The 27,523-nt window shown below is 37.4% G+C and overlaps 2 protein-coding genes across 11 annotated transcripts in view; both read left to right on the top strand.

Moving 5' to 3' along the window:
* pld1b (phospholipase D1b) overlaps positions 1-21,086 on the top strand; it is a 28,012-nt gene extending 6,926 nt beyond the window's left edge. For 2 of the 4 annotated variants that reach the window (XR_014604479.1, XR_014604480.1), the window contains exons 2-26: positions 4,303-4,479; positions 5,131-5,297; positions 5,831-5,973; positions 7,085-7,196; positions 7,274-7,339; positions 7,426-7,484; positions 7,594-7,686; positions 7,798-7,950; positions 8,048-8,197; positions 9,390-9,473; positions 10,690-10,771; positions 10,976-11,086; positions 12,106-12,294; positions 12,675-12,891; positions 14,082-14,210; positions 14,439-14,557; positions 14,828-14,941; positions 15,031-15,141; positions 15,319-15,407; positions 15,678-15,791; positions 16,651-16,700; positions 16,933-19,003; positions 19,223-19,376; positions 19,473-19,590; positions 19,721-21,086. Coding sequence is in view for 2 of the 4 variants with exons in the window: in XM_084102714.1 (XP_083958840.1) it covers positions 4,335-4,479; positions 5,131-5,297; positions 5,831-5,973; positions 7,085-7,196; positions 7,274-7,339; positions 7,426-7,484; positions 7,594-7,686; positions 7,798-7,950; positions 8,048-8,197; positions 9,390-9,473; positions 10,690-10,771; positions 10,976-11,086; positions 12,106-12,294; positions 12,675-12,891; positions 14,082-14,210; positions 14,439-14,557; positions 14,828-14,941; positions 15,031-15,141; positions 15,319-15,407; positions 15,678-15,791; positions 16,651-16,700; positions 18,869-19,003; positions 19,223-19,376; positions 19,473-19,590; positions 19,721-19,945 (3,129 nt within the window). In the remaining 2 variants the exon portion in view is untranslated. The remainder of the gene's footprint in view (positions 1-4,302; positions 4,480-5,130; positions 5,298-5,830; positions 5,974-7,084; positions 7,197-7,273; positions 7,340-7,425; positions 7,485-7,593; positions 7,687-7,797; positions 7,951-8,047; positions 8,198-9,389; positions 9,474-10,689; positions 10,772-10,975; positions 11,087-12,105; positions 12,295-12,674; positions 12,892-14,081; positions 14,211-14,438; positions 14,558-14,827; positions 14,942-15,030; positions 15,142-15,318; positions 15,408-15,677; positions 15,792-16,650; positions 16,701-16,932; positions 19,004-19,222; positions 19,377-19,472; positions 19,591-19,720) is intronic. The other 2 variants (XM_084102714.1, XM_084102713.1) reach the window with 1 other exon arrangement.
* A 2,613-nt stretch (positions 21,087-23,699) lies between these two features.
* The window catches only part of tnikb (TRAF2 and NCK interacting kinase b), a 61,626-nt gene continuing 57,802 nt past the window's right edge, over positions 23,700-27,523 (top strand). For 5 of the 7 annotated variants that reach the window (XM_084102557.1, XM_084102555.1, XM_084102556.1 and 2 more), the window contains exon 1: positions 23,700-24,053. In XM_084102557.1, the coding sequence (XP_083958683.1) occupies positions 23,997-24,053 (57 nt within the window). In that variant the 5' untranslated portion in view covers positions 23,700-23,996. The remainder of the gene's footprint in view (positions 24,054-27,523) is intronic. The other 2 variants (XM_084102560.1, XM_084102559.1) reach the window with 1 other exon arrangement.

Below are 27,523 nucleotides of genomic sequence, written 5' to 3'. Positions count from 1 at the left end.
GAGCGCTTGAAACCAAAGTCCACTAGATAGTGCGCACACGCCGAACGCATCTTTCAGCATTTACGGCCAAAAGATTATAGGCCTACTTTGAAATACGGTGCGGAACGCGGAAAATGAAAAAGACCCTCGCCTTAAGTGGTTGGTAGGGTGTTGGTTGCTTATTGGCTTATGATGGTCCCTAGATATGTCTTGGTTAATTAATTTATTCGAATTTGACATCCAGTTTATTGTCTGACAGGTATAAATCATAACCCTGATCGCTTAATAGCACACCCTTCCCAAATAAGCGACTTGAGGTATCAGTCATGTTTGTATCAAAATACATTTTAAACACCTAGTAGAACATGATGGGCCACTAAATATATGATGTACTTTCTGGACTAGATCAACTAGATAAACATACTTCTGTGAGCTTCAGTTTGACACTTGAAGCAGCATGAGGTTGGGCGTTGAGAGTTTGAGGGTGTTTATAGTGGTGGTGGGAATGTGACTTTGCTGCTTTCCAGAAGTTATTCAGCCAGTCTATCACTGTCCGCCCTCACACTTGCAGGACAGGTGCATTAGTGAAATCACATGGGAGATTTCCAGAACTGTTGGAATGCGTGCTTGCATTCCTCATCTTATTTGAAGTGAACTGTTTCCACATCATGAGGGAGGTGAAACTTTCTCAGCGAAAGTCTTTCACTAGTGTGATAGTAGCAGTATGAGAAGTGGTGGATGTGTGAATTTGTGTTTTGCAGACTATGCAACAATGAAATGTAAATCGTAAAAAGCTGCCTTTGGTACCTCGCGATGTGACAGATTGGTTTACGTGTGCGACGGGTGTCCACACTGGAACTCAAGGTTATTTGACTGTCTGATTTACATAAAACGAGGAATATTTGAATAAAGTCCTTGACCTGGAAATGTCCGCTTTTACGAGGATTTTTAAGAAAAGCATAATCTAGTGTTTGTCCTCGTTCTGCTCTAGAAATGTATTCATGATGTTAAACCTATGTGATTTGTTACCTTGGCAAACGTGTTGTTTTAACTCTGCTGCTCGGTTACCCACAGCAACCTATTAATGGCTGTTTATAGTAGGTTTCCATTCATCACTGTAATATGAGCCCACATGTACCAAATTGAGCTTTTTCTTTTTGCATACCTGGATGTTAATTGGAGAAACTGTAATTGGTGGTCAACGAGAACCAATAATTCTGTAAAACTGGATCTCTCAAGCAGCTTAAAGCCACTGATCTCCACTTCACAGCTTGCTTGAAACACTTTTAGTACACAAATTCTGAAAGACCATTGACATTGTAGAGTATCCACATCTAAGATTTATCCAGTGCACCATTTAGTATGGTTGTGCAATATATCAGCCAGTATTATAGTTTAGATTGGTTGATGCTGGATATACAGTATTGGTTGATATTGGATTTTTTTAGTGCATGCTCATATGCCCTATTTTTACATGTAGATTATCTTTGCCGTCATCTAACGCTTAAGTTCTGTAAAAAAAATTTTTTTTAAATACTCAATTTACTAACATTGTTAAATGTAATCTGTATCAAATCTAACTGACTATCCATTTGTACATTATAATGTTGTGATGCCTAAATTGACTTGGAATTATTTAAATAGATTGATTTTTCTTAATCAGTATTTTTAGAAATATTAGGTATTATATTTCATTTATTTAGACAGATTAGTTTAGAATTTTTTTTTATCAACCATTTATTGGTAATCTAGTACAACATGAAAATAATGATCTGCTTATCGCACAGCCAGAATTTGACTATCAGTGCAGTGCATCTCTTGTTGCTGGGGTGTTGTAGATAGAAGGCATAGTGGACGCATATCAGTTTTCCCAAAATAATTGTATTATTTTTCTCAGAGAGAAATATCACAGTGTGACTAGAGACTGTTTGTGTCTCGATACTTGAACCCAGGTTGATTTGAGACTGCAGTTTCACAATATTATGTTCTTTAAAACTTCTCTTCAAGAGCCTTTGCATCAGCGAATCATCTTAGGGGAAGTAAGAGCAGTTTTATTTTAGTCCTGTTGTGGTTACGAAAATCCACTTTTTCGCAATGACACTTTAGGTCAGCTAGCAGCTCGTTCAACGGAGAAGTGTCTGAACTATTACTGAAGATGTGATGATTGTAATGGGCTTTGATGGCTTCAGGTTACATCCATGGAAACAAGAGTTATGCTTTAAGAGATCTTCACTCCGAGAGTGTCTATTCTAACATTTCATTATAGACTAGAAACATTCACTTACAGACCCACTCACATACACAGTATGCCTCGTCTAGAGTGGATTAAAGTGTTATCATAATGTCATGAATTCTGAGGTCTAGATTAGACTAAAGGTTTAAAAGTGATTAATCATCCTCTTAATTTTGTTCTGTGTGGTCACTGATATGAAGAGTCAGTGATTTTAATTTAGTATCGATGTTTTCATTATGACATGCCATTTCCTAGAAAGACAAATGGAAAAATTGTTACCACACTATTATGATGAATTTTGTAATTTCTTAAACCTGAAATGAGGATATGAAAAAGGAAGATAGGTTTGATATTATTATAAAAGAGAATTAAAAAAGGACTATGTCTAAAAAATACACTGCCGTTCAGAAGTTTGGGATCAGTAAGAGTTTTAAAATGTTTTTGAAAGTCTTTTATGCTCACCATGGCTGCATTTATTTGATCATAAATACAGTAAAAAACTTAATATTATCAAATATAGTTTAAAATAACTATATATTGTATAAATTCTATATAATATTCTATTATATAAAACAATTCTGGATTCTTTGATGAATAGAAAGTTTAAAAGAACAGCATTTATTTGAAATAGAAATCTTTTGTAACAATGTGTCTTCACTGTCACTTTTGATAAATTTAATGCAACCTTGACGAATAAGTGTTAAAGGGTTAGTTCACCCAAAAATGAAAATTCTGTCAGTAATTACTCACCCTCATGTTGTTCCAACCGCGTAAGACCTTCGTTCATCTTCGGAACACAAATTAAGATATTTTTGATGAAATCTGAGTGCTGGATCACTTCTCCATAGGCTGCTAGGTGACCGAAACTTGCTGGCCCAGAAAAGTTATTAAAGAGATCGTTAATATAGTCTAAGTGACTACAGTGGCTCAATCTTAAGTATATCAAGCGACGAAAATACTTTTTGTGCGCAAAAACAAACAAAAATAACGACTTTATTCCACTATTCATTTCCTTCTCTCTGGGCCTCTAGTTGGTTCACGTAGTGTTTTTGCGCAGCGCGTCTGTGTTGCACGTCACCACGTAGGCTCACTATTGGCCGACGCTGGTCATGTGTGTGATGCGTGTTGACGTGCAACACAGACGCGCAGCGCAAAAACACTACGAGGCCCAGAGAGAAGGAAATGAATAGTGGAATAAAGTCGTTATTTTTGTTTGTTTTTGCGCACAAAAAGTATTCTCGTCGCTTGATATACTTAAGATTAAGCCACTGTAGTCACTTGGACTATATTAACAATCTCTTTAATAACTTTTCTGGGCCAGCAAGTTTCGGTCACCTAGCAGCCTGTGGAGAAGTGATCCAGCACTCAGATTTCATCAAAAATATCTTAATTTATGTTCCGAAGATGAACGAAGGTCTTACGCGGTTGGAACAACATGAGGGTGAGTAATTACTGACAGAATTTTCATTTTTGGGTGAACTAACCCTTTAATATCTTTAAAAAAAATCTTTCTAACCCCAAACTATAACTTCTAACCTACCACTAAAATGCCTTTTCAGTGGTTTTAAACAGACTATACGTTATCTTCAATCTCAGAAACTCTGAGAAACTTGTGTGTTTCACTGGACAGTGCAAAGGTGAGGTTTGTTGTGATATTAATGAATTGCATTGGTGTGTCTGGACAAAAGAGGGATTTTTGGTTTTGTATGTGATGTCTTTATGCTTCCCGAACCTATTTGTGAGCAATTAGGAGGAAAGAGGAACAGGAAGGAGGTTGCAGACTGTTGTCTGTTGTTTAGTTGAATTTAGTTCTCAACTTTATACACTCACCGTGACTTGTCTCCTGTTTCAGTGCTGAATGAGTTTCTGTAATCTCATTCCTCCTCCTCCCCCTAACACAAGTCAAACCACACACACATGCTCACACACTCGTTTGTTTGACATTCCCTATTGTGGATACAGTGTTTGAACAAGATGATTATCATTTCTCATTCCATTCAATAAATGTTTTATGGCTTTTTTTGTCAAGAGCAAACCGTTTTAATACTTCCTCATTTCCCATGCTGAAAAAAGTGTTGTGTGTCTTAAAGGAGCGCCCTGGCCAGCAGGCCGATTGTTAGCCATGCTGCGACAGCAAGAACCCACGGTTAGCACCCTGCATCTGGTGGCCAATGATATGACCGATATCATGGAGAACTTGGACACACGAGAACTTGACATTGGCGATGGGGAAGAGGAGTTTGATGGCCGGGATCCCAATAGTACAGGTAAAAGAAACAAAGAACCACATAAAATCACAAACATAATCCCAACAGAGGAGAAAAACAAGTTATATGAAGATACTATTCATATACACTACCATTAGGGGGCCAGTAAGATTTTTTTATTTAAGAACTTAATATATTTATTCAGCAACTATGCATTAAATGCATATAGAAACTGACATTAATAGAAACTGACATTAAATACTTTAACAATAATCTATAAAAATTTATATTTCAAATCAATTCTATACTTTTGAACTTTTAATTCATTAAGGAATCCTGAAAATCATGGCATCCACAAAAAAATTAGGCAGCACAACTGTTTCACCATTGATTAATACTAAGAAATGTTTCTTGAGCACCAAATATCAGAATGATTTCTGATCATGTGACACTGAAAGCTGTAATGGTTGCTGAAAATTCAGCTTTGCCATCACAGGAATAAATTACATTCGAAAATATATTAAAATAGAAAATGGTTATTTTAAATTGTAAATATATTTTACAATATTTCTGTTTTTACTGTACTTTTGATCAAATAAATGCAGCCTTGGTGAGAAGAAGATACTTCTTTCAAAAACACTTTCTTACTGCCCCCAACTTTTGAACAGTAGTGTGTCTGTCATATATTCATTTGAATTATTTTGTCCACAGAAAACCGCATCCCCTTCTCAGCTGTGTATAAAACAACAGGCTTTAAAGAGACCGGGGCACGCGTGTTTCTTACCGCGCTTCCCATCACCGCCAAAATCCTGGAGGTGGAACGCTTCACTTCTGCCCAGGATCGCTTCAACCTCACGTCCCAGAGAAGCGTCTCTAAGGTGAGATCTCCCACTCCTGTTTCCTTTCATGAAGTGTTAGTATGTGGGCTGACGGGGTATATTTGTTTCCCGGGAGATTTACAGGTTGCCAGAGCAATTTACATGTTGCCCTGGAGATTTGGACACCATATCCGAAAATACTTAGCACATGTAAAATTGTTTTTCAGAAAAATAATGACAAACACTCATCACTCATGTTTTGGAAGTAGTTTGTTAAAGGTTTATATAACTACAGTATTCCTTTAAGATTTCAGCTAATTATGTGCTCTCCATCATGTCGTTTCAAACCCAAATGTTCTTATTTTCATGTTTTTACACAAATATGAAGCATTTTGAAGAAAGCTTCTTTCATACAATGACTGTATCTTTCAAGGTCCAAAAAGACACCATAAAGGCACCATCAAAGTGGTCCATACGACTTATGCGCTATGTTCCAAAAAGCATTTAGGTTTGGAACGACATGACAGTGAGGTAATTATGACAGAAGTTTCATTTTTGGGTGAACTATCCCTGATGGCTGGTCTTGTATCCAGGCGCTTCCGGCATTGTTTAAGATCGAGATGAGGCACGGAAACTTCACCTGGTTGGTAAAGAGGAAGGAGAAACATTTTATGGAGCTTCACAGGGAACTCCGTGCCTACAAGACCTTCCTCAGAATTCCATTGCCCACCCGCAGGTGACCCGATCATACATTGTATTATAATTATATCAATTATTTATTTATAATTATTTATAATGTTTATATGAATATATTAATAATTACATTTAATTAATTTGATTATATGTTATATTTGAAAAAAACATTTTATATTTTGTATATACTATATAATATGCAGCAGGCGTAATGATATGACGCAGCTGCAGCTGTATTTCAGGCGCTGCGTCATATCATTACGCCTGCTGGACTCATGGTACGGCAGCAAAGTTTCTTGATTCTTACGCAGGAATGAGAGTATAGTTCCTAGCCATATCAGCCTAGAAAATCACAACTTTACATTTTACCTCAGTCTTAGTACACGATGTAACTACAGAAGAGTTAAGTTTTTAATAGGAAAAATATCAAAACTCTTTGGTCATTTTTTTGAGAGAGATGCTAATGGTCTTGTCCGATTCAATGATCTATGCTAAGCTATGCTAAAAATGGTACCGCCAGACCCGGAGTTCGGCTGAATGGATTCAAAAACGGTAAAACTCAACTGTTTAACTCTGGGGGAGTTGTAAAATGAGCCTATTTCCAAAAAAAGTGGAGTATCCCTTTAAGACATGCTTTTTTTGGTCATTAAATAAATGCATATGCAATAAGATCAGCCGCAAAAATAACTCTGTCCACGCCTATTCAGTGCTAATTTTTCACTGTGTGTCTTTAGTAAATCCTGACTGGAGTTTTTTAATGCCAAAAGAGGGTTTGCGCTGGCGCAAGCTGTTAGTAAATCTGGCCCTATGTGTGAACAGGACTTTTGCAAAAATACCAGTAAATTGGTTCTGGCATTTTACCGATATGAGAAGTTGTAATATTACCAGTAAATTACCGGTATGATGCTGTGTGTGAACAAAGAATAAAGAGTACCGTTATGAGCATGCATGCGCTGATGTAAAAAATCTGCTTTGAGTCAATCATAAAGTTCTTATGGAGATGACGTGATTACTGTGCAAAAGGGACTATTGTCTCATCACGCCTATACGGCAGCAATTGAGTCATGAACACTACTGGTCTACATGTTGACTTTATGCAGTGTGTTTGCCATCTTCTGGAAATCTTAAGATCTCTTCCTCTGTCTTTGAAATAGTCACACGGAGCGAAGGCACACTATAAACCGGAACCTTGAACGGCACATGCCAAGTCTACCCCGGGGAGGAGGCGAAGAACTGGCCAGGGAAGAGCAAGTCTCCAGTCGAAAAGTCAGTTTCCTGTTTCAGTGGCACACTGCTAACATATTCAGATGATTTGTTTCTGAATATTGTGGTTTTCTTCACAGAGACAACTTGAAGACTACTTGAATAAGCTGCTTAAAATGCCAATGTATAGAAACTACCATGCAACAGTATGTATATATTTGGATTATGTACAGTATTTCAGTAGGTATGTTGTTTTTTACATGCATTAACAAATCTTTTTTTTCTTCCATAGATGGAATTTATTGATGTGAGTCAGCTCTCCTTCATTCATGATTTGGGACCAAAAGGCTTGTAAGAGCTCTTTGTTTATTAGCTAAAAATGTTTTAATAATTTTTTATGAATATATTCTTGCATTTTTTTGTAATTGATCCTTGACATTTTGCACTGTTTCCTTCTCAGGGAGGGTATGGTTCTGAAAAGGTCAGGGGGTCACCGTATTCCTGGACTGAACTGCTGTGGCCACAGCAAAATGTGCTACCGCTGGTCCAAACGGTCAGTGTAGTGTCTTTCATTCTCATCACAAAACAATCTCCTTGATTAAAAATGAAGAAATTATTTTCAAGGAAATGCCATCTTATAATGTCTTACTGTTGGTCTTTCCAGGTGGATGGTGGTGAAGGACTCCTCACTACTCCTCATGAAGCCAGACACAGGTGCCATCTCATTCGTCCTGCTGATGGATAAGGCGTTCGGCATTAAAATGGACACTAAAGAAACTGAGACAAAGCACGGTGTCCGCATAGACAGTCTGTCCAGGTGTGTGAACTGAGGCTCGCATGGCCATTAAGGCAAAATGCAGTTGACATACACCATCAATATTTGATGAAATGAAAGCGCTTTCTGTTTTTTAAAGGACTCTGGTGCTGAAGTTCACAAGTTACCGTCACGCCCGCTGGTGGGGACAGGCAATTGATGAATTTGTGCGGAAGTATGGTAGCAATTTTCTTAAGGATCACCGATATGGTTCCTTTGCCAATGAACAGAAGAACATCCCATCTAAATGGTGATTATGGCTTTTTACATGCATCCAATGTCTGAAAAGATCATATCATAGATGCTTTTGACTTGGGCCAATAATCAACCACCTAGCAACACCCTGGCAACCTCCCCTCAAAGCCTTTGCCCTGTGGCAACAACTTTTAAACAGAAGGTTCAACTAGGCAAAGAAGTACTTTTTAAAACTTTTAGCTTTAATTTCATTATTGATAATATTTATTGAAAGAAATAATAATTTGGGTTTACTAAGCAAACTAAACTAACTTTTAGCTTTAGTTTTATATTAAATTATATTAGCTATTATATTACATTATAATATATTTTATTTACATTCATTCATTTAGCAGATATTATGTTAGTATTTATTTATTGAAAAATAATATAATAAAAATAATAATTTGGGTTTACTAAGCAAACTAAAGCTAACTTTAGCTTAAATTATATTAGCTATTGTACTGCATTATATTATATCAGTGATTTATTATATTAGTGATTATATTATTATTTATTTCTTGAATAAATAAAAAAGATAATTTGGGTTTACTAAGCTAACTTTTAGCTTTAGTTTTATATTAAATTACATTATTTATGATATTACATTATTTATTTATTTATTTATTTATTTATTTATTAAAAATAATATATTATTTTATTTTATTATATTATATTAGTGATTATTAATAATAATATTATTTATTTCTTGGATAAGTTGAGTTTAGAAATTAAAATTATATTATATTAGTGATCATGTTATTATTTATTTCTCAACTTTTCTCACAATTTTCAGTTGATGTATTTCAAAACTATCCAGAAAATATCAATAATCAAACTAGCCGAAGCAGGTTTCATCTCTCAGGTTTTCTAGAACAGATAAACATGTGCAAGCTTTAGCCGTCTGCCGCTGTGTCTTCAGGTGAAGCCTGTTTAACAGGAGTAACTTGAGAGAATGAGAGGGAAAGTGTAACCATAGACTCCATCCTCTTTTGACCCTGTGGAGAAGCGAGATATCTAGGGCAGCAGCTTCACTGCTGGTCTGGGCAGATGATTTGTTGTTCATTGTTGCAGCATTAAGCCCTATTAGCATGCTTGTTCCCTGAATAATGAAAATTATGTAATTAAGTTTGAGAATCAGCGAGAGTGTGAGCTTGGGACTATCAGCCTTACCCATTGTTTTGACTGATTGGGTGTGTGTGTTTCAGGTATGTGAATGGGAAGCAGTACATGGAGGATGTGGCAAATGCGCTGGAAGAGGCAGAGGAGGAGATCTTTATCACTGACTGGTGGTATGTTGAGATATAGCCCTTCCCATACGTTCCTCTTTCCTTTGGGTACTATTGATTCATTTTAGAAATAATGAACACACAGATCAGGTGAACTGCATTGGTTAATGTTTCCTCAATAAAATTCTGAGGAAAACATAACCTTGCCCAGTTCTAGGAACGCAGCAGGAAATGGAGTGCATTTCTTGGAGGGTTTTTTGTTTGTTTAGAGGGATAAACTGACTTTACTTTAGGATATCAATGTCCTAATCTTGCGTAACACAACAAGTGCTTTATCTGTTCAAATAGAAAGGGAATGTACATGAAAAACTACAACATTACACATATTTGATGTTTTTTAATATGCATGTGGAGCACAATTTTGAACCAGTGACATTTTATTAATAATGAGAATTATCATTTCAACATGCACTGGTTATTGTAATTTCCAGGCATGGAAAAGTAATTGAAAAGTATTTTATCATAACTTTTCAAGATATTATTCAATTTATGCTCAACAATGTTTTTTAATTGTTTTGTTTTTCTTAATTGTATTTAAATATTTATTATTGATTCTTTATTAATAAACTAAGTCATTGAATTTTATAATTTTTTTGTAGTGATTAATTTGATCCTATCCTTAAGGATTTTTTTGTACTTAATTTAATTTGACAAATCCTTGATTTTACAAATCCTTATCCAGTAACGACGTATGATTGCAAAAGTTATGTAAGTTTATTGCTCCAAAAGTGTGAGAACCTTGAAAATTGAAACAAGTGACTATTACAATTTATTGTTGCTTGTCACGTTCTCAACAACTCAGATGGATGAGATGTATTGCTTATTGCTTTGACCTGTCATAACAATAAGGTCATGAACTGCGAGAAAAGCCCAAAGGAAGGTAGTAGAAAAAAGAGAGGGAAAGAAAGATAGTTGTATACTTTGTGTGCACCCTCTCAGAGGGCACCTCCAGCTGGGAGCAATGGCCAAACAGATCCGTTACCTTCATCAGACAGATGCCTGGTGCTGTGTTACAGCATCACTCAGTCATCCTGCAAGTGTGAGATTCCAGTGTGTGTGTGTGTGTGTCTACTTTTTTCACTGGCTTAATACATTTGAAATTATGTAAGTGACAGTGAGATGTGAGACTAGACGTTTATGCATATTTTATGTTACAAATGCTTCCCCTGCTCATCAGGTCACTGCTGTGTGTGTGTGTTGTGTGTGTGTGTCAATGCAGGCTGAGCCCTGAGATCTTCCTCAAGAGGCCTGTCGTCGAGGGCAACCGCTGGCGACTCGATTCCATTTTGAAACGGCAAGCGGTGAGTTAATCCAATCCAGCCCATAGCTGCAGTGAAACGCCATACATCGATCTGTGGCTTTACTGCACCAGCAATAAAACCTTCCCATTCACTGTTCTCATGTAATAATTTACATTCCAGGGTGTTTTCTGTTTTCTGGGTTATATATTAATTTTGACTGGTGGATTTGCTGTACTGACCATTAAGAACTGTTTGTTCTTGCAGCAAAAAGGTGTGCGGATATTTGTGATGTTGTACAAGGAGGTGGAACTGGCTCTCGGCATAAACAGCGAATACAGCAAACGAACATTACTACAACTTCACCCCAATATCAAGGTCAGATTAAAAAAAAAAAGTCAGTTCATTAATCGACTAGTGCTGTCAAATAGATTAATCGCATCTGACATGAAAGTTTGTGTGTGTGTGTATACACATACACACACACACACACACACACACACACACACACACACACACACACACACACACACACACATAAACTTTTATGTCAGATGTGATTAATCTATTTATCTATTTATTTAATATATGTAAGGAATGTGAATGCAAATGAACAATATTATGGACAATTCAAGCTTATTTGATGTTTAATATGTGTGTGGAGCACAGTTTTGAACCAGTGAAATGGGGATTCATTGTGAATGGGGATAATCGTCGCAACGTGGATGAAAAATCTGGAATTTTAAAGTTGTGATTTCCAGGCATGGAAAAGTCATTGAAATTAATAATATCTTAAAAAGTAATGGGAAAATCATGGATAAAAATAGTTGTATTTCATATAAATTAGTTCCAATCGATGCTGTGGCTTTAGTGATCCTGAATGTATTTGTGCCATTTAAATATGACTAAAAAATAAATAAATGTAAAAAGATTTTTTGAAAGAATATTTCTGCCTGCTTGAAAGAAAAGTATCATAAAAGTAAAAAAGTAAAATACTAATTATGGTTCTGACAGGTCACTCAAACAAAGTTGATTCAACTATATATATATATTTTAAAATATTTGAATGTTTTTTTTTTTTTTAATACCATTTTATTATAACAAATCTCTGTTGTGAATATGCATCTTAAATTAAACATTGTCATATGAACAAACCTAAAGTGACATAATATTATATTACAAATATTGCATACACACGTATATATTGCACTCACACTCTTAACAATATTGAACAATACACACAGAAAGTTTTCCTGACTGTCACCAATGGCAACATTAGTCACAAATTGTAGTTTTTGTTGTATTTGCATCCATTTTGCGATCTTTAACCCCTGCACCACACCAAAGAAACAAAGAGAAGGAAAGACTCGCCAATAATAAACTTATTTTCTTCTCAGGTAATGAGGCACCCTGACCACGTATCCTCTTCCGTGTACCTATGGGCGCATCATGAGAAGATTATAGTCATTGACCAATCGGTGGCGTTCGTGGGAGGTATTGACTTGGCGTACGGACGCTGGGATGATCGGGAGCATCGGCTGACCGACATAGGAAGTGTCACCAGGACTCTTCCCGTGTCTGCAGAGGTTTGGAACTTAGATTCTAATGTTTAATGACATACAGTGTTGCTTTAGTATTATTTATTCACTAGTATATATTTATTCATATTTTGATTTTGTTGTGTTTTTGTCAATTTGATTAGTTTTTTCTTATTAAAATATATAGCTTTCATTTATTTTATTTTTATTATCATCAACTTAAAGTTGGCATGAAACGGAAGCTTCTATAGTGTTATCTTTCATATTGCGACATACGTCCTAGTGAAACGACTTCTAGAGCATGACTTGATTTTGTCTGCTGGGAATTGATAAGATCATAGGAAGTTGGGTGTTGCTAACTAAATGGAGGCAGATCTGATATGGGGGATATACTTAAAATGATCTTGATGTCTTATTATTTGTCACAGAATGCCTCTGAAGCCTCTCCTGCTATGGCTGCTCCATCAAACGGGTCCAGTGCGGTGCACGTTAACGGTAAAAGTTTACCTGTCGACACAGTGGACCAGCCAAAACTAAAAGGACACGGGAAGACCAAGAAGACCCGTTTCAGCATCCGTAGGCACCTGCAGAAACACGGGCTGGCACCTACAGACAGCGTGAGCAGCGCCGAGAGCTCTGAAGAAAGTGAGTACGCCCCCATCTCTGGAACGCTCGCGAATGCAGACTAGTGACACGTTACTGACCTAAACTCCCACATTCAGCTGTTATCACACTTCACAGCTTCACAGCCGATTTTGTAATGCCTTTTGGCAGCGCTTTCATATGACTGACCATCTTATGCAATGATTTACAGTATTTACCATAAGTGCTGATAAACATGAATCATTACAGTTTAAGTTGAGGCTTAAGACATTAAGATATTTGCCTGGTTTCACAAACTGGGTTTAGATTAAGCCAGGATTAGGCCTTAGTTCATTTAGGACATTTAAGTAGCTTTTATAAACGTGCCTTAAAACATTACAGGTGTGCATCTTGAGACAAAACAATGTCACTGACATATTTTAAGATATATCAGTGCAAGTTGCTTTCAGTTATACATCTCAAACATGCATTTTAGTCTGGGACTAGTTTAAGCCTTGTGTGTGAAACCTGGAGATTGAGGATTAGATGTGATATTAAAATGCATTGTTGCAACAGCTTCCAACTAGATATACTTGTGCTCATGAATATTTTTGTCTAGAATCTATATTCGTGTTCATCTTCCACACCACACGTTTTAAAAGGGTTGTCCAGGTTGTAAAGATGCCTCCTTTTCTTTAGGTTATTCTAATAGTATTTGCAGCCACCAAAATTTGATCCCTCTTAAATGGATTGAGCTGAGGGTGTCCATGCCCTCCTGCCTGTGCCCAAGTGGTGAGTAAGAATCAGGCTTGGGTGAGACGTCTCGGGTGTGCACTCTATGAGAGGTTGTCCCTGATTCTGATCCCGAACATTTAGTTGTAAAGAACTATTTTATTAGAAGTTAAATATCATCCATGTCAAACGGGCAACCTCTCAAAACACTGGGCACTTGGAGCACTGTGTGGTTTGCTGTGTTTCAACAGTCAGATTGTATTTTTGCAGACTCTAAGATGCAGAACATCCAATGCTTGCAGATTCCAAGCATGTGTATTATTTTGGACTGATGCGGTCGTAACTCAGCAGTGTGAAAGCATGGATTGCTTTCTTCATTTGTTCCATATAAAGTGGTTTTGAGTGTGGTTTTTGATTTGACATGATTTTCTGAAAAAACTAATGTTCTACTCTTGGTTGTGTTTTTTTTGGTTTGGGTCTTTATTTGTTGTTGAATTCCTTTTGTCTGTCACTCTTATCAGAGGCTGAAGCTGCACAGGATCTGCAAGCGGATGTTATTGGCCTGATGGGGAACACCCGGTTCTGGCACGGCAAAGATTACTGCAACTTTGTGCACAAGGACTGGATCCAGTTGGATAAACCTTTTGATGGTGAATCATTTTTCTGAAGATTACAGCATTTATTTTTATATTCATTTTTTATTTATATAAACATAATACATATAAATACAATATAATACATACAAATACATTAATATAAATTATAAGCATTCATATTATGTACATTTGTTAAAAAAAAAATATTATTTAGAATGTTTTTTATTTTTTATTCAAACTATTTTAATTAAAATTTATTTCTGCAATATGCTCTTTTTGCAGATTTTATTGACAGGCACATAACTCCCAGAATGCCTTGGCATGACATTGCCTCAGTGGTTCATGGGAAAGCAGCCAGAGATGTTGCACGCCATTTTATTCAGCGCTGGAATTTCACAAAGGTGAGGAAATCAATATTGGCATGTGTTAGTGCCATATGTGTTCATGCCTTCTCCCAAAATATTCTGTTTTTATGTGGATAGGTGATACAGAATATGTCCATGGACTTTTTTTTGGAACATGTTTTAAAATGAATTAGTTTTAATTGTTTTATATGCCACGCCACAAGATATTTCAACCTCCCAAAAGTATTTAATGTCTTCCCCTTGTTGGCTGATATCATAAACATGGCTTTGAATATGTTTGTATTTGCATTGCCCAACTTGTTACAGATCATGAAGCCCAAATACAGATCCCTGTCGTACCCGTACCTCCTTCCTAAATCTCACACTACTGCAAATGAGATCAAGTATCAGGTCCCTGGCTGCACCCTGACTAATGTCCAGGTAAAAATTTTATATAAAAGACAATATTCCTATCAGACCTCATACAGACCACGTACAGCTTTCATAATACTAATTCTCTTTTTACTCAGGTGTTACGATCCGCCTCAGACTGGTCAGCAGGCATAAAATACCACGAGGAGTCGATTCATACAGCTTACGTCAACGCAATTGAAAACAGCAAACACTATATCTACATAGAGGTGTGTGACGCAATGGACTCATTTTCCGTTTGTTCATATTATCCCCAACTAATAGAATCAATGTTGATGTATTGGTTGCTAACCACAGAGACGGTGGCTTTTCTATCTATACAGAATAATTCAGGATGTCCTAAAGCAGTATTTCATTGATCTAATGTTATGCATTTCCTCTTTCAGAACCAGTTCTTTATAAGCTGCGCCGACAACAAAGTCGTTCACAATAAAATTGGAGATGCCATCGCCAAGAGGATCATAAAAGCGTATCGGTGAGCTGCGGTCAATAACTTTTACCCAGTCCTCCCCCTATTATCTTTTGTATGTCCACACACCTATAACACACACAAGATACATTATTTCTTTAATGAAACACGTGTAAATCAATAGGACAGAGACAAGTGTTTGTCTAAAGACAAAAATGTATTCTTCATTTGTAAATGAATAGCCAGCTGCGATAAATAGAATGTATAAGGCCATACATAGGCAAAGCATCTCTCATATTGATCTCTAATCTTGTGTTCTTTCTGTGTGCTTCACAGGGAGGGTAAAAAGTACCGTGTGTATGTGGTGACACCACTGCTTCCTGGATTTGAGGGGGATATCAACACCGGTGGGGGCAGTGCCATACAGGCAGTCATGCACTTCAATTACAGGTAACACTGAATATCATGATCCTTTATATGCATACATACATGCATACACACAAACATAAAACACTTCATTCAGTAAAGGATGCAGTTGATCAAAAGTGACAGTGAAGAAATTTTAATTCGAAAAAAACATATTCATCGAAGCACTCTAAAGTAAAGAAAAGAAGTAGAAGAATTTTTTTTTTTTTAGTACCTTATCAGCATATTAGAATGATTTCTGAAGGATCATGTGACATGGAGTAATGATGCTGAAAATTCAGCTTTGCCATCACAGAAATAAATTGCATTTCAAAATATATTAATTATTTTAAATTGTAATAATATTTCACAATATTATTGTTTTTACTCAATATTTTTTTTTTGTTAGTATTTTGATCAATCAAAAATATTACAAAATCGTACCAATTTTATTTTTGTTACTATATATATATATATATATATATATATATATATATATATATATATATATATATATATATATATATATATATATATATATATATATCTATGTATTTCCCTCTGTTTAATATAACTATACACACAAGGTAAGTAAATGATTCTATAACACCTTATGTTACGGAAGATGTCCAATTATTTTTGCGCCTATAGTATACTTCTATACTATGGTTTTCAAAAATTTCTGTAGTAATTGACCAAAGAATGCCTCAAATGTTTGCGATAAAGCTTAGCTTGTATTGAATCCAATACATTCTTAAATTTACCTATAAAAAAGTTTGATATTATTCCTGCTGGAAGTTATCATTTATCATATAAACAGGGAGCGTTCCATTGGAGGAATTTGTTTATTTGGTCATCTCTGAAATTATTGTGCCATTTTTTTAATACTCTCATGTTTGTGCAGGACCATGATTAGAGGAGACTGCTCCATTATCTCACAGCTGAAGAAAGAAAGTGAGTACAAATATATATAAATACCCATCAATGTTTAATTTGTACAGGGTGTGTCTGTAAATCTTCAGAAGATCTGACTCGTCTCGTACCCTAACGAGATGTTCTTCCTGGGGGTTCGGTGAAGTTCCTGTGGTAGACCAATGCAGTGCAGGAACTCACAGAACTGTGTGGTTTTCCGTATACATCGTTTTGAAAAATTTATGGCTTTGTTGATTTGTTTGATGGGTTTCAGTCTCAAAGGAGTGGAGCAAGCAGACTCAAACAGACAACAGCAACAAAACAAGTATTTCCTGCTATGCTACTCTTTTACCCATCCCAAAACTACATTGAAATAGACTATAATAAATCATTGCGTCTTGTATTCTCAAACAAGTTTGCTACATCTCTCTTTTTCATACTTTTATGAAGTTTGGTAGTGGTAAAACATGAACATCAAAAAATGTATTCTGTCATAATGCCCTTCATTGGAATAAGATGGTTTTTTTTAGTCAGATGGTGTAATGTAGTTACGTCATCTACCAGCAGGGGCTAATAGGACTGCTAACAGCCAAAACTTGACCCCTAGGGGAGGACGGCCTTAAAGGGTTAGTTCACCCAAAAATGATGCCATAATTTGCTCATCCACAAGCCATCCTAGGTGTATATGGCGTGCTTTTTTTTAGCCAACCTTAATCGGAGTTATATTAAAAAATATCCTGGCTCTTTCAAGCTTAATAATTGGAAGGAATAGTAACTGAGATTTTAAAGCCCAAAAAAGCGGATCCATCCATCATAAAAGTAATCCATACAGCACCAGGGTGTTAATAAAGGTGCTTTTTGATGTGCTTTTTTATGGGCTTCATTAAAAAAAGTGACCGTTCACTCACATTATAAAGCTTGGAAGAGCCAGGATATTTTTTTAATGTAACTCCGATTGTGTTCGTTTGAAAGGAGAAAGTCATATACACCTAGGATGGCTTGAGAGTGAGTAAATTATGGGATAATTTTCATTTTTGGGTGAACTATCCCTTTAAGAGCATTAAAACACAACAGCGCCCTCTTGTGGTTCTTAATTCATAGTAAAAGACAAACTCTCAATGGTTTGTTGTGAAAGACCTTGTTGTGGAGAAGTAGCACTGTGTGTGTTTTTTATCATGCAACATCTACTTGCAGACAGACACGTTGCAGTGTCACAATCATTCGGCCTGCATCTATTAACCCGCCGTGAGAGAGAAAAGAGTGAAGTTTCTCTTTGTGCCTGAATTATCCAGCAAGTTGTTGGTGTTTTGTTGCAGCTTCACTGGATCAGAGCGTTCCCGCAGTGTCCCGAACACGGATACAGATACATATCGCTGTTCTCTGATAATGCAGGAGCTCGATTGTGGCTGCATAATTGGTCTGGCGCGGGTTTAAGACGCAGTTAGAGTTCATGTGCTGTGTAACTGCATATCCTCCTGCTCAATTAAAACTGCTTGAGAAAATACAAAAATATTTTTTGATAAAAAAATGTTTTTATACATAAAAGGTATTTTAAAAAGAAAGATGAGATTAAACTGTTTGTAAAACAGAATGACTCTGAAACTATATCCGCTGGTGTTACTGTTGTACAGAAGAAGGAAGTGTTTATTTTGCCTCCATTGAGCTCCTAAAGTGGCTTGAATGTTAGGGGTGTCAAAATACATGCCAAAAAGTCCAAGTTGGCACAAAGCAAATGGGTTAAACTGCTGGAAATGGACAGAATAATTACAGAGCAAACAACTCAGACATTGAGTCAGAGTCAAAATTATGTGTATGTGTATGTCTAAATACTTTTTTTCATATTTCTTTCTTAGTTTCTTTGTGCACTAAGTTTAACTAAATGAAAATGAGTTTTTTTTTTTACATTTTATTTTATTTCTGTTTTTATTATCTTAATTTTAACCTTATTCCAAACCTTCTGTGGAACAAAAGAAGATAGTTTGAAAACAAAATTTCCATTCAGTTTTGGACCCCATTGACTTGCATTGTATGGACAAAAACTGGATGTTCTGGATGTTCCACAGAAGTGAAAGTCATAGAGTTTTGAGAGGACATGAGAATGGGTAAATGTCAATGATGACAGAATTTTCATTTTTGGCTGAACTATTCCTGTGTAAATATCAAACAAAACCAGAAAAAGAAAAAGCCATTTGCTTTCTCTGTCTCTGCAGTGGGGGATCAGTGGATGAATTACATCTCATTTGGGGGTCTGAGGACCCACGCTGAGCTGGAGGGAAAGCTGGTGACTGAACTGATATATGTGCACAGCAAGATGCTCATTGCCGACGACAACACCGTCATCATCGGTGAGTAAAAATAGAAATTTGCAGACAGGAAAAGCACATAATGAGTGTATCATCTACGCACATGTGCTAAGAGGAATGATACAGCAATCATGAAACTGATGCTGTCATAATGTGAGATGAAAAAATGTTTAAAAAAAATAGCAATGGCTCCTCCTATTGTTAAGATGTAGTATTGCATTCTAAATGTCAATAATCAAAAATCTATATTACATCCATCAGGTTCTGCCAATATCAATGACCGGAGCATGCTGGGTAAGAGAGACAGTGAGGTGGCCGTCATCTACGAGGATATCCAGACTGTGAAGTCGGTCATGGACGGTCAGGAGTATCAGGCTGGACGCTTCGGATTGAGTATGCGGCTGGAGTGTTTCAGGTTCAGGACTCTTCAAGTCTGTTTACTGCATTTAGCATTTTTAGACACATGCAAATAAGGTTCAAACATGTCTTCTACTTCCTTTGAAATCAATAGGATGATTCTCGGTGCCAACACTGACCCCAGCATTGACGTGACGGACCCTATCAGTGACCAGTTTTATAAGGAGGTGTGGATGACCACGGCTGCCCGGAACGCAACCATCTACCAGAAGGTCAGCTTAACCTATTCACCCAAAATGTCTTCTTCTTCAGACGTTTAATTGAGTTTTATCTATCTATCTGTATATACATTTGTCTGTCTGTCTATCTATCGATCTACCTAAACTTCTCCATCTCCTCCAGGTTTTCCGCTGCTTGCCATCCAGCGATGTTCGGGCAATTCTGGAATTGGATGGCTTCCTCTCAAAGCCTGGTTTGGAGAAGGAAGACCCTGCCCGTGCTCAAGAGGAGCTGAAGAAGATTCGGGGCTTCCTGGTCCAGTTCCCTCTCCAGTTCCTCAGCGAGCAGAACCTGCTGCCACCCATCGGATCAAAAGAAGCCATGGTGCCCATGGACGTATGGACGTGAGAGAACCTGTCAACATTACCAGGCTTAAAATAAACTGCAAATCTAGCAGATGTACCAGGAATTACTTAATATTTCTTCTTATAAAACGGACACTTCTGAGACCGAAAAGGAGATCTGGAGGAGAGTCAGCCATTAGTCGTTTACGCGCCTTGAATTAAGGACATCAGACTGGTTTGTTTCGTCCCTGTTCGAAACTTGATTGTTTGTGTATTCTAACACTATGCAACTTAAACTAATATTATTTTTTATGAACTATCCTTACGAGTCCTGTACAAGATGATGAAATGGACGTTTTTGGTGTCCTTGGACCCTTGATTGGATGATAATATATTGATTCTTGTTCATCATCATTAGTGAATGGTTTTGTGCCCTGTAACACGCACTGAATATGTATTATTCTCTGCATGTAAGTGCCAACTATGTCTGTGTAACTTTTCTCATTTCTCTATATGAAGTGTAAACATTCCTTGTGTACTGTATTTTAAGGTAATTTATGGGTCTGTGATAGTGGACACTATCCATTAAATTGCCATGTTTTGGTGGCCTTATTTGTTTACTGTGCACTTGATGCTAGTTATGAACTGAAATTGACCAAAGCATTTGTCTATTATGACCAAATTGAGTTGGTTTCATAAAAATACAGACTAGTATTCAGATTTATTCCAATTATTTGTCCATATAGTACAGTATACTGTAAAAACATGTTATGCCTGAAGCTCTAAAGAAGTTTACTAATCGTTCTTAATTACACTGTCGATCATCATACATTCCATTCAGAAGTACTGAATCAACTACAAACATTTTAAGCTTTAAATAAACTGTTCTGGATTAACGTCTCTGTAAAGATCGCAGCATGTGTGTTCGCAATTTAAATATGCAGCAAGTAACCTCTAAACAGTTGTTAGCCAAGCACTTAAATGTCTGCACTGTTGACTGTGTATCTGCACTTTTATAGTAGTTCAAGAACTGATTTCTATTCTCTTTCTATCTTCTTTTCCTCATGTCTTTTTACCATTTTCCCCATGAATTGCAGTTTTGCACAAAATATTTATCATCAAAAACACAAATTATGTGTGTTGGAATGTTTATGAAATATGTGAATTGATGTTATATAGATGATTAAACAATGATTTTCACACTACTGAGGTGGATCTGGTCTGTAGATGGATTTGTCTGTCTTGCATATTTGCTTATCCATTTGTCTGTCTGTCTATCATCTCTCATACGTCTCTGTGTTTGTCTGTCTATAGTATATCTGTGGATGAATCTGTCTGGTTGATTGAAACATTATGGAAACACTGTGTGTGTGTCTCTCTCTCTCTCTGGGGTGTCTGATAATGACTGAATGTGTGAACACTGTCTTATTGTCTCAGTGGTCTGTGTGGGTGTGTGTGGCGTGTACATTTGTTTCTTTGGGATATGTACAGCTGTTAGGTTCCCTGCAGACTGTGGTCTATGAGCTACAGCTGAGCAACAGTCCCTGATACAATCTCCTGACCTTTGACCTACCTCTCCCACAGTGCACAGATCACTTTACCGGGCGTCACATGGGAGAAACACATCAGTGCAGTTATAAAGCTATAAAAACCTGATGAGTGACTTTGGATGCCTCTTGATCCCACATACAAATAATACATTTCACTGTCAAATTGTTAGCTGTAGCTACCATTTCAGCATGTAAATGTTCTATTATTGTAACAATGGTAACTGGCCTAAAGTTTGCCTTGAGCCTGTTATTTTAGAGAACAAGCCCAAACACAAAGTGTCAATTCTGTCTGATGGAAAAAAATGAGATAGACAGATAAAGACCAGGATTACTACAAAGGCATGTCGTCCTGTGCTCAAGCTCATGCATGTCTGAACATTGTTTCTAAAACCCTCAGATATGTGTACCAGTGAGTAAGCTTTCTTGTTACAATTTAAAAAAGTGAGATCTCTTTTTATCATGTTAAAAATGTAACCATGTGTTTTATATACATTTGCGTCCTTATGTAAATCTCAGTGAGACTGTGTGGTAAAAATGTTCACACAAGCATGAGTCACTGGGGTCATTTAAGGTTCCTCAGAAAGGGTGTAGATGGAAAGATGATTGTTAAAAACCTAGAGCCATGCAAACATTCATGATCAACCACCACCATCTCAAAAACATTTTTTTTAAGTATATCAAAATACATTAAATTTCATTTAAATTCAAAATTATTTGTAAAAAAAAATATCTTTAATAATATCCTTAAAACGTTCTCTCTATTTTCTACATTCAACACGAGGCTCTTTCAATAACCTATTTAGGTCTGATTAACCTACTTTATTCTTCACAGGAATCCACAAGGGAAATGTTGCATAACCACAGGTTTCACTCCTAATAAATATCCCAGAACATACGCGTGTCTAGCAAAGTCTTTAATGATATGTGTACTATTGTGACCGATTTTGTTCTGCTAACACTTTTAGTTAATTCATTGTCCATTAGACAGGGGAAGAAAGATAACCACCCTTTTCCTCAAATCTTCAGACAAATTCTGAACAACAGTGACAATGATGAATGGGAGCAAATCTGGTTTGAAGGCATGAAATGTGATCAGGCTAAGCCACACAAATACAAAGGATCTTATCATAAAGGCAGGCTATTGCAAACCACTGCAATGGGGTTGACTGCATTGTCAGCACAAAACATTTTCTCACAGGCAATGCTAATGCTAATAGTGTTGTTGCAACAGATGCCCAAGAACCCAAGCAGGTTTTCAAACACAAATAAAATGGCCTGTTTTTACAAGCAAAAGTCACTGAGGAACAAAGCTGTTCTGTGGCAAAAAGCGAAGAGGAATGAGAGAAATGTAGCACACATATAGCACAGTCTGTGCTGATAAGATGAAAGCTATTACGCAAGGGAGGCTTCACACTAGCTGAATGCTTGACAGGGAGTCACTCTGGGGAAACATGGATTTTTACAAACAAGATGTTGAGGGAAAAGCTTCAGAAAGACGTATGGTTTCAGGACTATGTTCCTGTAAGGCACATTTATGCATGTATTTATAAGTTTCCCCCATCCAGCACAAAAATGCCTTTAGAATAATTAATATACCCATTCAGTCTGTTGAATGACTAAATTATTTCAAACTTCCACCGCTAGATGGAGCAGTATTCACTGTAGTACTATGTCATTCATTTGTTAATCGATAGGTAGACAGACAGACAGACAGATAGACAGACAGACAGACAGACAGACAGACAGATAGATAGATAGATAGATAGATGTAGCCGAGCTCATAACATTCAATGGGACTGCCGTTATGACAGACTGTGTGTGTCAGAGAGGATGTTTTCTGCCAAGTGCCAAGACAAATGTGAAAGGAAGGTGGTGTGGGGGGAGGAGGTGTTTTATAAATCGCGCTGCTTACATAAACGGAAGGTGAGAGGAAGTGTGCTGTTTGTGGCTGACTGTCTCACTGTCTGAAATGTGGCTTCCTGTTTCTGACTGGTCTTACACATCATAAGTTGCTCAACGCATGCATATGACAACAATAACAATACATTTTCTGAAAAAAAGTGGTGGTTCTATGGTTACAATGACATTAAGACATTTTCACGTTTTGGTCTATAAAATAAACTACACCGCTTTTTTTTTAATTGTCCAATTTGTCAAGCATCTTAACTCATACCTTTATCTTTATTTTCAAGTGCCCGTGTAACTACTGTGAGTTTGGCCCCGCCCCTTGCCCTGACCACGCCCTAGAAACCCCAGTGATTGACACGCCTTCACCGCCTTGCCGAGCCCTGATTCACGTCCACTCGTGCGCGCGCTGGTGCTTTAGACTCGTGCAGCAGCAGATCATCGGTACCAGCACGAGATGTGTCCTTCACATGCGACCATATAGCGGCTAATTCGGTTTTATAAACCCGGAATCGCGAAGAACGGCGACTTCGCACCATCCGGGAGCTTCATCTGGTCCGATTGAAGTCAATCCAGCCTGTTTGGTGTATTACACGGATCAGCTCGGCGTCTGTATTCATGATATTTCGGGCATTATATTGTTGAATATAACAGATAATCATGGCGAGTGACTCTCCTGCGAGGAGTCTGGATGAGATCGACCTGTCTGCTCTGCGGGTGAGTGGAGAGATTCAGTGCAGTGAGATGTTTTGACTTACAATGGGTGAAATATGTTCAGCATCTCGCCATTAACGATGGAGGGGAAATATGGGAGCTGTTATTCATGCACCTGACCGAGAAAAAAAACTGATCAGAGATGTACGAATTGTTTTATTATTATTAGAAAATTTGTATAATTGGATGTATTTTCGAGATATGTAGAGATGGTTTGTTAGGAATAATACAAATATTTTATACAGGATTTTTAAAGACAAAGCTGCAGCACTGTATGTTTGTCCTCGAGCATCTGATGAATTAAAGCTAGAAAATTGCTTTTATTAGGCTAATACACAATTCGTGTTTTGTTCATGGTTATGCGGCATTAATGTGTGAATAATACTAAAACAGCATATTCAATAGACATAAGTCACCATTAAGCTTTCATTTTTATGTCTAATGTGACTGCACGACAGTAGTGTTTATGGGAACAATTTCGTAGCCTACCGTGAGCAGTTTTTGCGTCATCCGTTTTTTTTGTTGTTTTTTTTTGCGTCTGAGTGAAATTATAGCTGGATATTTTAAACTGATACACATTAAGTATCTAGGATTCATCCGAATGAAATGCCCTATGCTGTATGAGGCCTATTAAAAATGGCAATGTGTGCATTGCAGACAGCTTCACTTCTTGTCCCCGCCATTATATGAAAATGATATACTATCAAGATGTTTCCGTGCCAAACATGTGCACGTATTGTGTTGGATTTGCAGCTTTCTGTCTGTCTGTCTTTTGTTTGCTGTGTTTGAGATCATTTCCCTGTTACATACATCCTCTGACTGGGTGGACAGAGCCCGGGTTGCTCTGGATCCTGGGCGCTCTGGGCTACACTGAGTTGTCTGAGTGCTGAGTTCCTTTTTGGTTGCTCTGCTTTATGGGTACTTCAGTTCTCCTTTCCCAACAACAGGAAAAATCACTGGCCCTTAAAACCAGCTGGACTCAGACCGGGAATTGTTAACGTGCAAGGGCCGGGAGGTGGGATAAAGTACAATTGTCAAATTTCTAAATCTGGCAACACTTAAGGAGCGGTCAGGTTAGCTAAATTTCACATGCAAAAAAGGTCAGTTGGCTTTTCTCAATAGTGGAGCGATGTATGAAGTACAGCTCACACATAAGTCACTTTCAAGACAAGCAGCATTCTCTTGGTCAGTGCGGCAAATTCATATGATCAACTCGAAAATTGATGAAATCTGAGTGGGGAGATTTTTCACCTTCATGCGGATCTCCAGACATCTCGGATTCTTATCAGAATGACTGGATTTTGCCAGCGTAATTTTGCCGAAAAATGATAAATGTGAAAAGTATGAGGGTCGACAGTCAAGATAAAGTACAATTTATATTAATCTGATTCTGGCAAGACTAAGGATGTGGTCACACTAGACTTTGGCCATGCAAAATTTCTTCAGACACTGCAGTGGTCGTGATATTCAACATATAACAAATAATAATCCATTTAAAAATAACCACTTTCCTGCAACGCTGTTTGTGCTATTTTAATTCAGCTAAGTGTTCATGCCATGACGTATCAGTCTTGTATTGGTCATGTCTTCACATCATGATATGAATTTGCAGAACCAAACTTTCAGCACAGTGAAATCCGTTCTCCTATATTCGCATGCGTATGAATGGAAGTGAATGGAACTAAAAGTGCCTGACATGACATCCTGTATGTTGTGTTTGCACTTTTTGTTTTTTTATATCTGATATAACGATGCTAAATTAAGCTTAAAGTTAGCATGAACTGAGAATTCACCCTCTGTTTTCTAAATCCATTTTATAGATCTGAAAACTACAGACTTTACTCTGGTTTAGGTTATCATTTAGGGTATGTTTACATGACAACCTATGTTGTTCCTTTACGTGTTTTGCGTTCGACAACCTTGTCAAAACAATTCCCATTCACACGGATCCGTGAAGCAACTAAAAACGCGGTATTATTCATGCCAGGCCAGTAGTTGGCGATGTCACTTTGTAAAGAAGCACTACGCACCTATAGACTGAACACGTAATATGCATGCGCACGACGTCACCGTTTTCACATATTCACGTTTTTGTAGTTTACCCGGAGACAAGAACGGTATCGTTTTCAAAAACTTGCGCTTTGAAACCCGTTTTCAAAAGTTTGTTTTCAGGCCCCTAAAACACCGTTGTCGTGTAAATGAATGGCCAAAACGCATAAAACGTTTTTCGTTTTTATTTGAAAACAGTGTCGTGTTAGTCTGTTTAAACCCCGCCCCTCAAAACGCACATTCATCTGCCTCCATTTTTGAGTGCAACTCCCACATTATTTTTATATCCCATTTTATTTTTTTTCCCCAATAAGCTGTTGTACTCTGATGTACATCACAAAACAGAAGAAAAGATCTGACGCTGCTTCTGTTTCTTTAAATTACTTTGGACATTAGAACATGCTTTCAAAAGTCGTAAACATTCTGTGTGGCTTATTTCTCAAGACTGTTGTTTTGTGGTCTTTGTTTTGGACGCTCTCGATTCCGAGTCTCTGAATCCTGGGCATTCCGGCTGCAGAAGTGATATTCCTCACAGACAGTGTGTTCATACTGTGGGCTTGTGTCAGATCCGTTGAGTGAGATGACAGACCCTGACTGTAGGCATGTTAGTTATGCAACATGATCTTACCTGCGCAGCTTGAGTCACGTCTGGACATGATTTGTGAGTTAATCAGTTGATTGTGGGAAGCTGAGAGGGGTTTTACTCTGTATTGTAAAGTAGGACAGTTTAGATGTGACTGTTTAGCATCACCTGACTGTTTTTGATGCCATTGCATCATATTGCTCAGGATTTACTGAAAGCAATTTCAGACTTGTGTATCATAAATGGAAAGTTTCCTCTTTGAATTAGTCAGTCAGTGTCTTAATGTCGTTTTTGGTTTGCTTGCGCTGTGGAAACCGCTCACCATGCCTGACTGCCGTCTTAAGCGACCATGTCTGTGTTTACATCGATGTGTAGGCGTTTGGCATTTGAGACACTCTCTAGACTCAGAAACCGTACAGCGGCCCTCTCAAGCTTTCCCGTGTCTCTCCATGTGAGGTATATCTTTAATGCTATTTTTTCCCTCTCCGCTACCCATGGGCAAAGCTATTTTCCTCATGTCTGCTCACGAGCTCGCCACTCTCTCAGGATCTTTTGTGCTTGAAAATTAGGTCACCCAGTACAGTGCGCATGGTCTTGCCTCACAGGGGAAGTGTATGCTTTATGTTTCGCTGACACAGATCTGGACAATGTGCTTGGTGCTACTGCTACATATATAGTGCATGAGTCCCAGCGGATGGTTTTACTGAACTTCCATCATGTTAACCACATCATGTTCAACATTTATTTACCTGTCATTCTGTCATCATTCAATCACATTCATGTCGTTCCAAACCTGCATGACTTTCTTTCGTTCTGTGGAACATAAAATAAGATGCGTTGA

This window comes from Abramis brama (assembly GCF_963993115.1).
Source record: "Abramis brama genome assembly, chromosome: 24".
NCBI classification, from domain to species: Eukaryota; Metazoa; Chordata; class Actinopteri; order Cypriniformes; family Leuciscidae; genus Abramis; species Abramis brama.
This window is presented reverse-complemented; position numbering and strand designations above follow the sequence as displayed.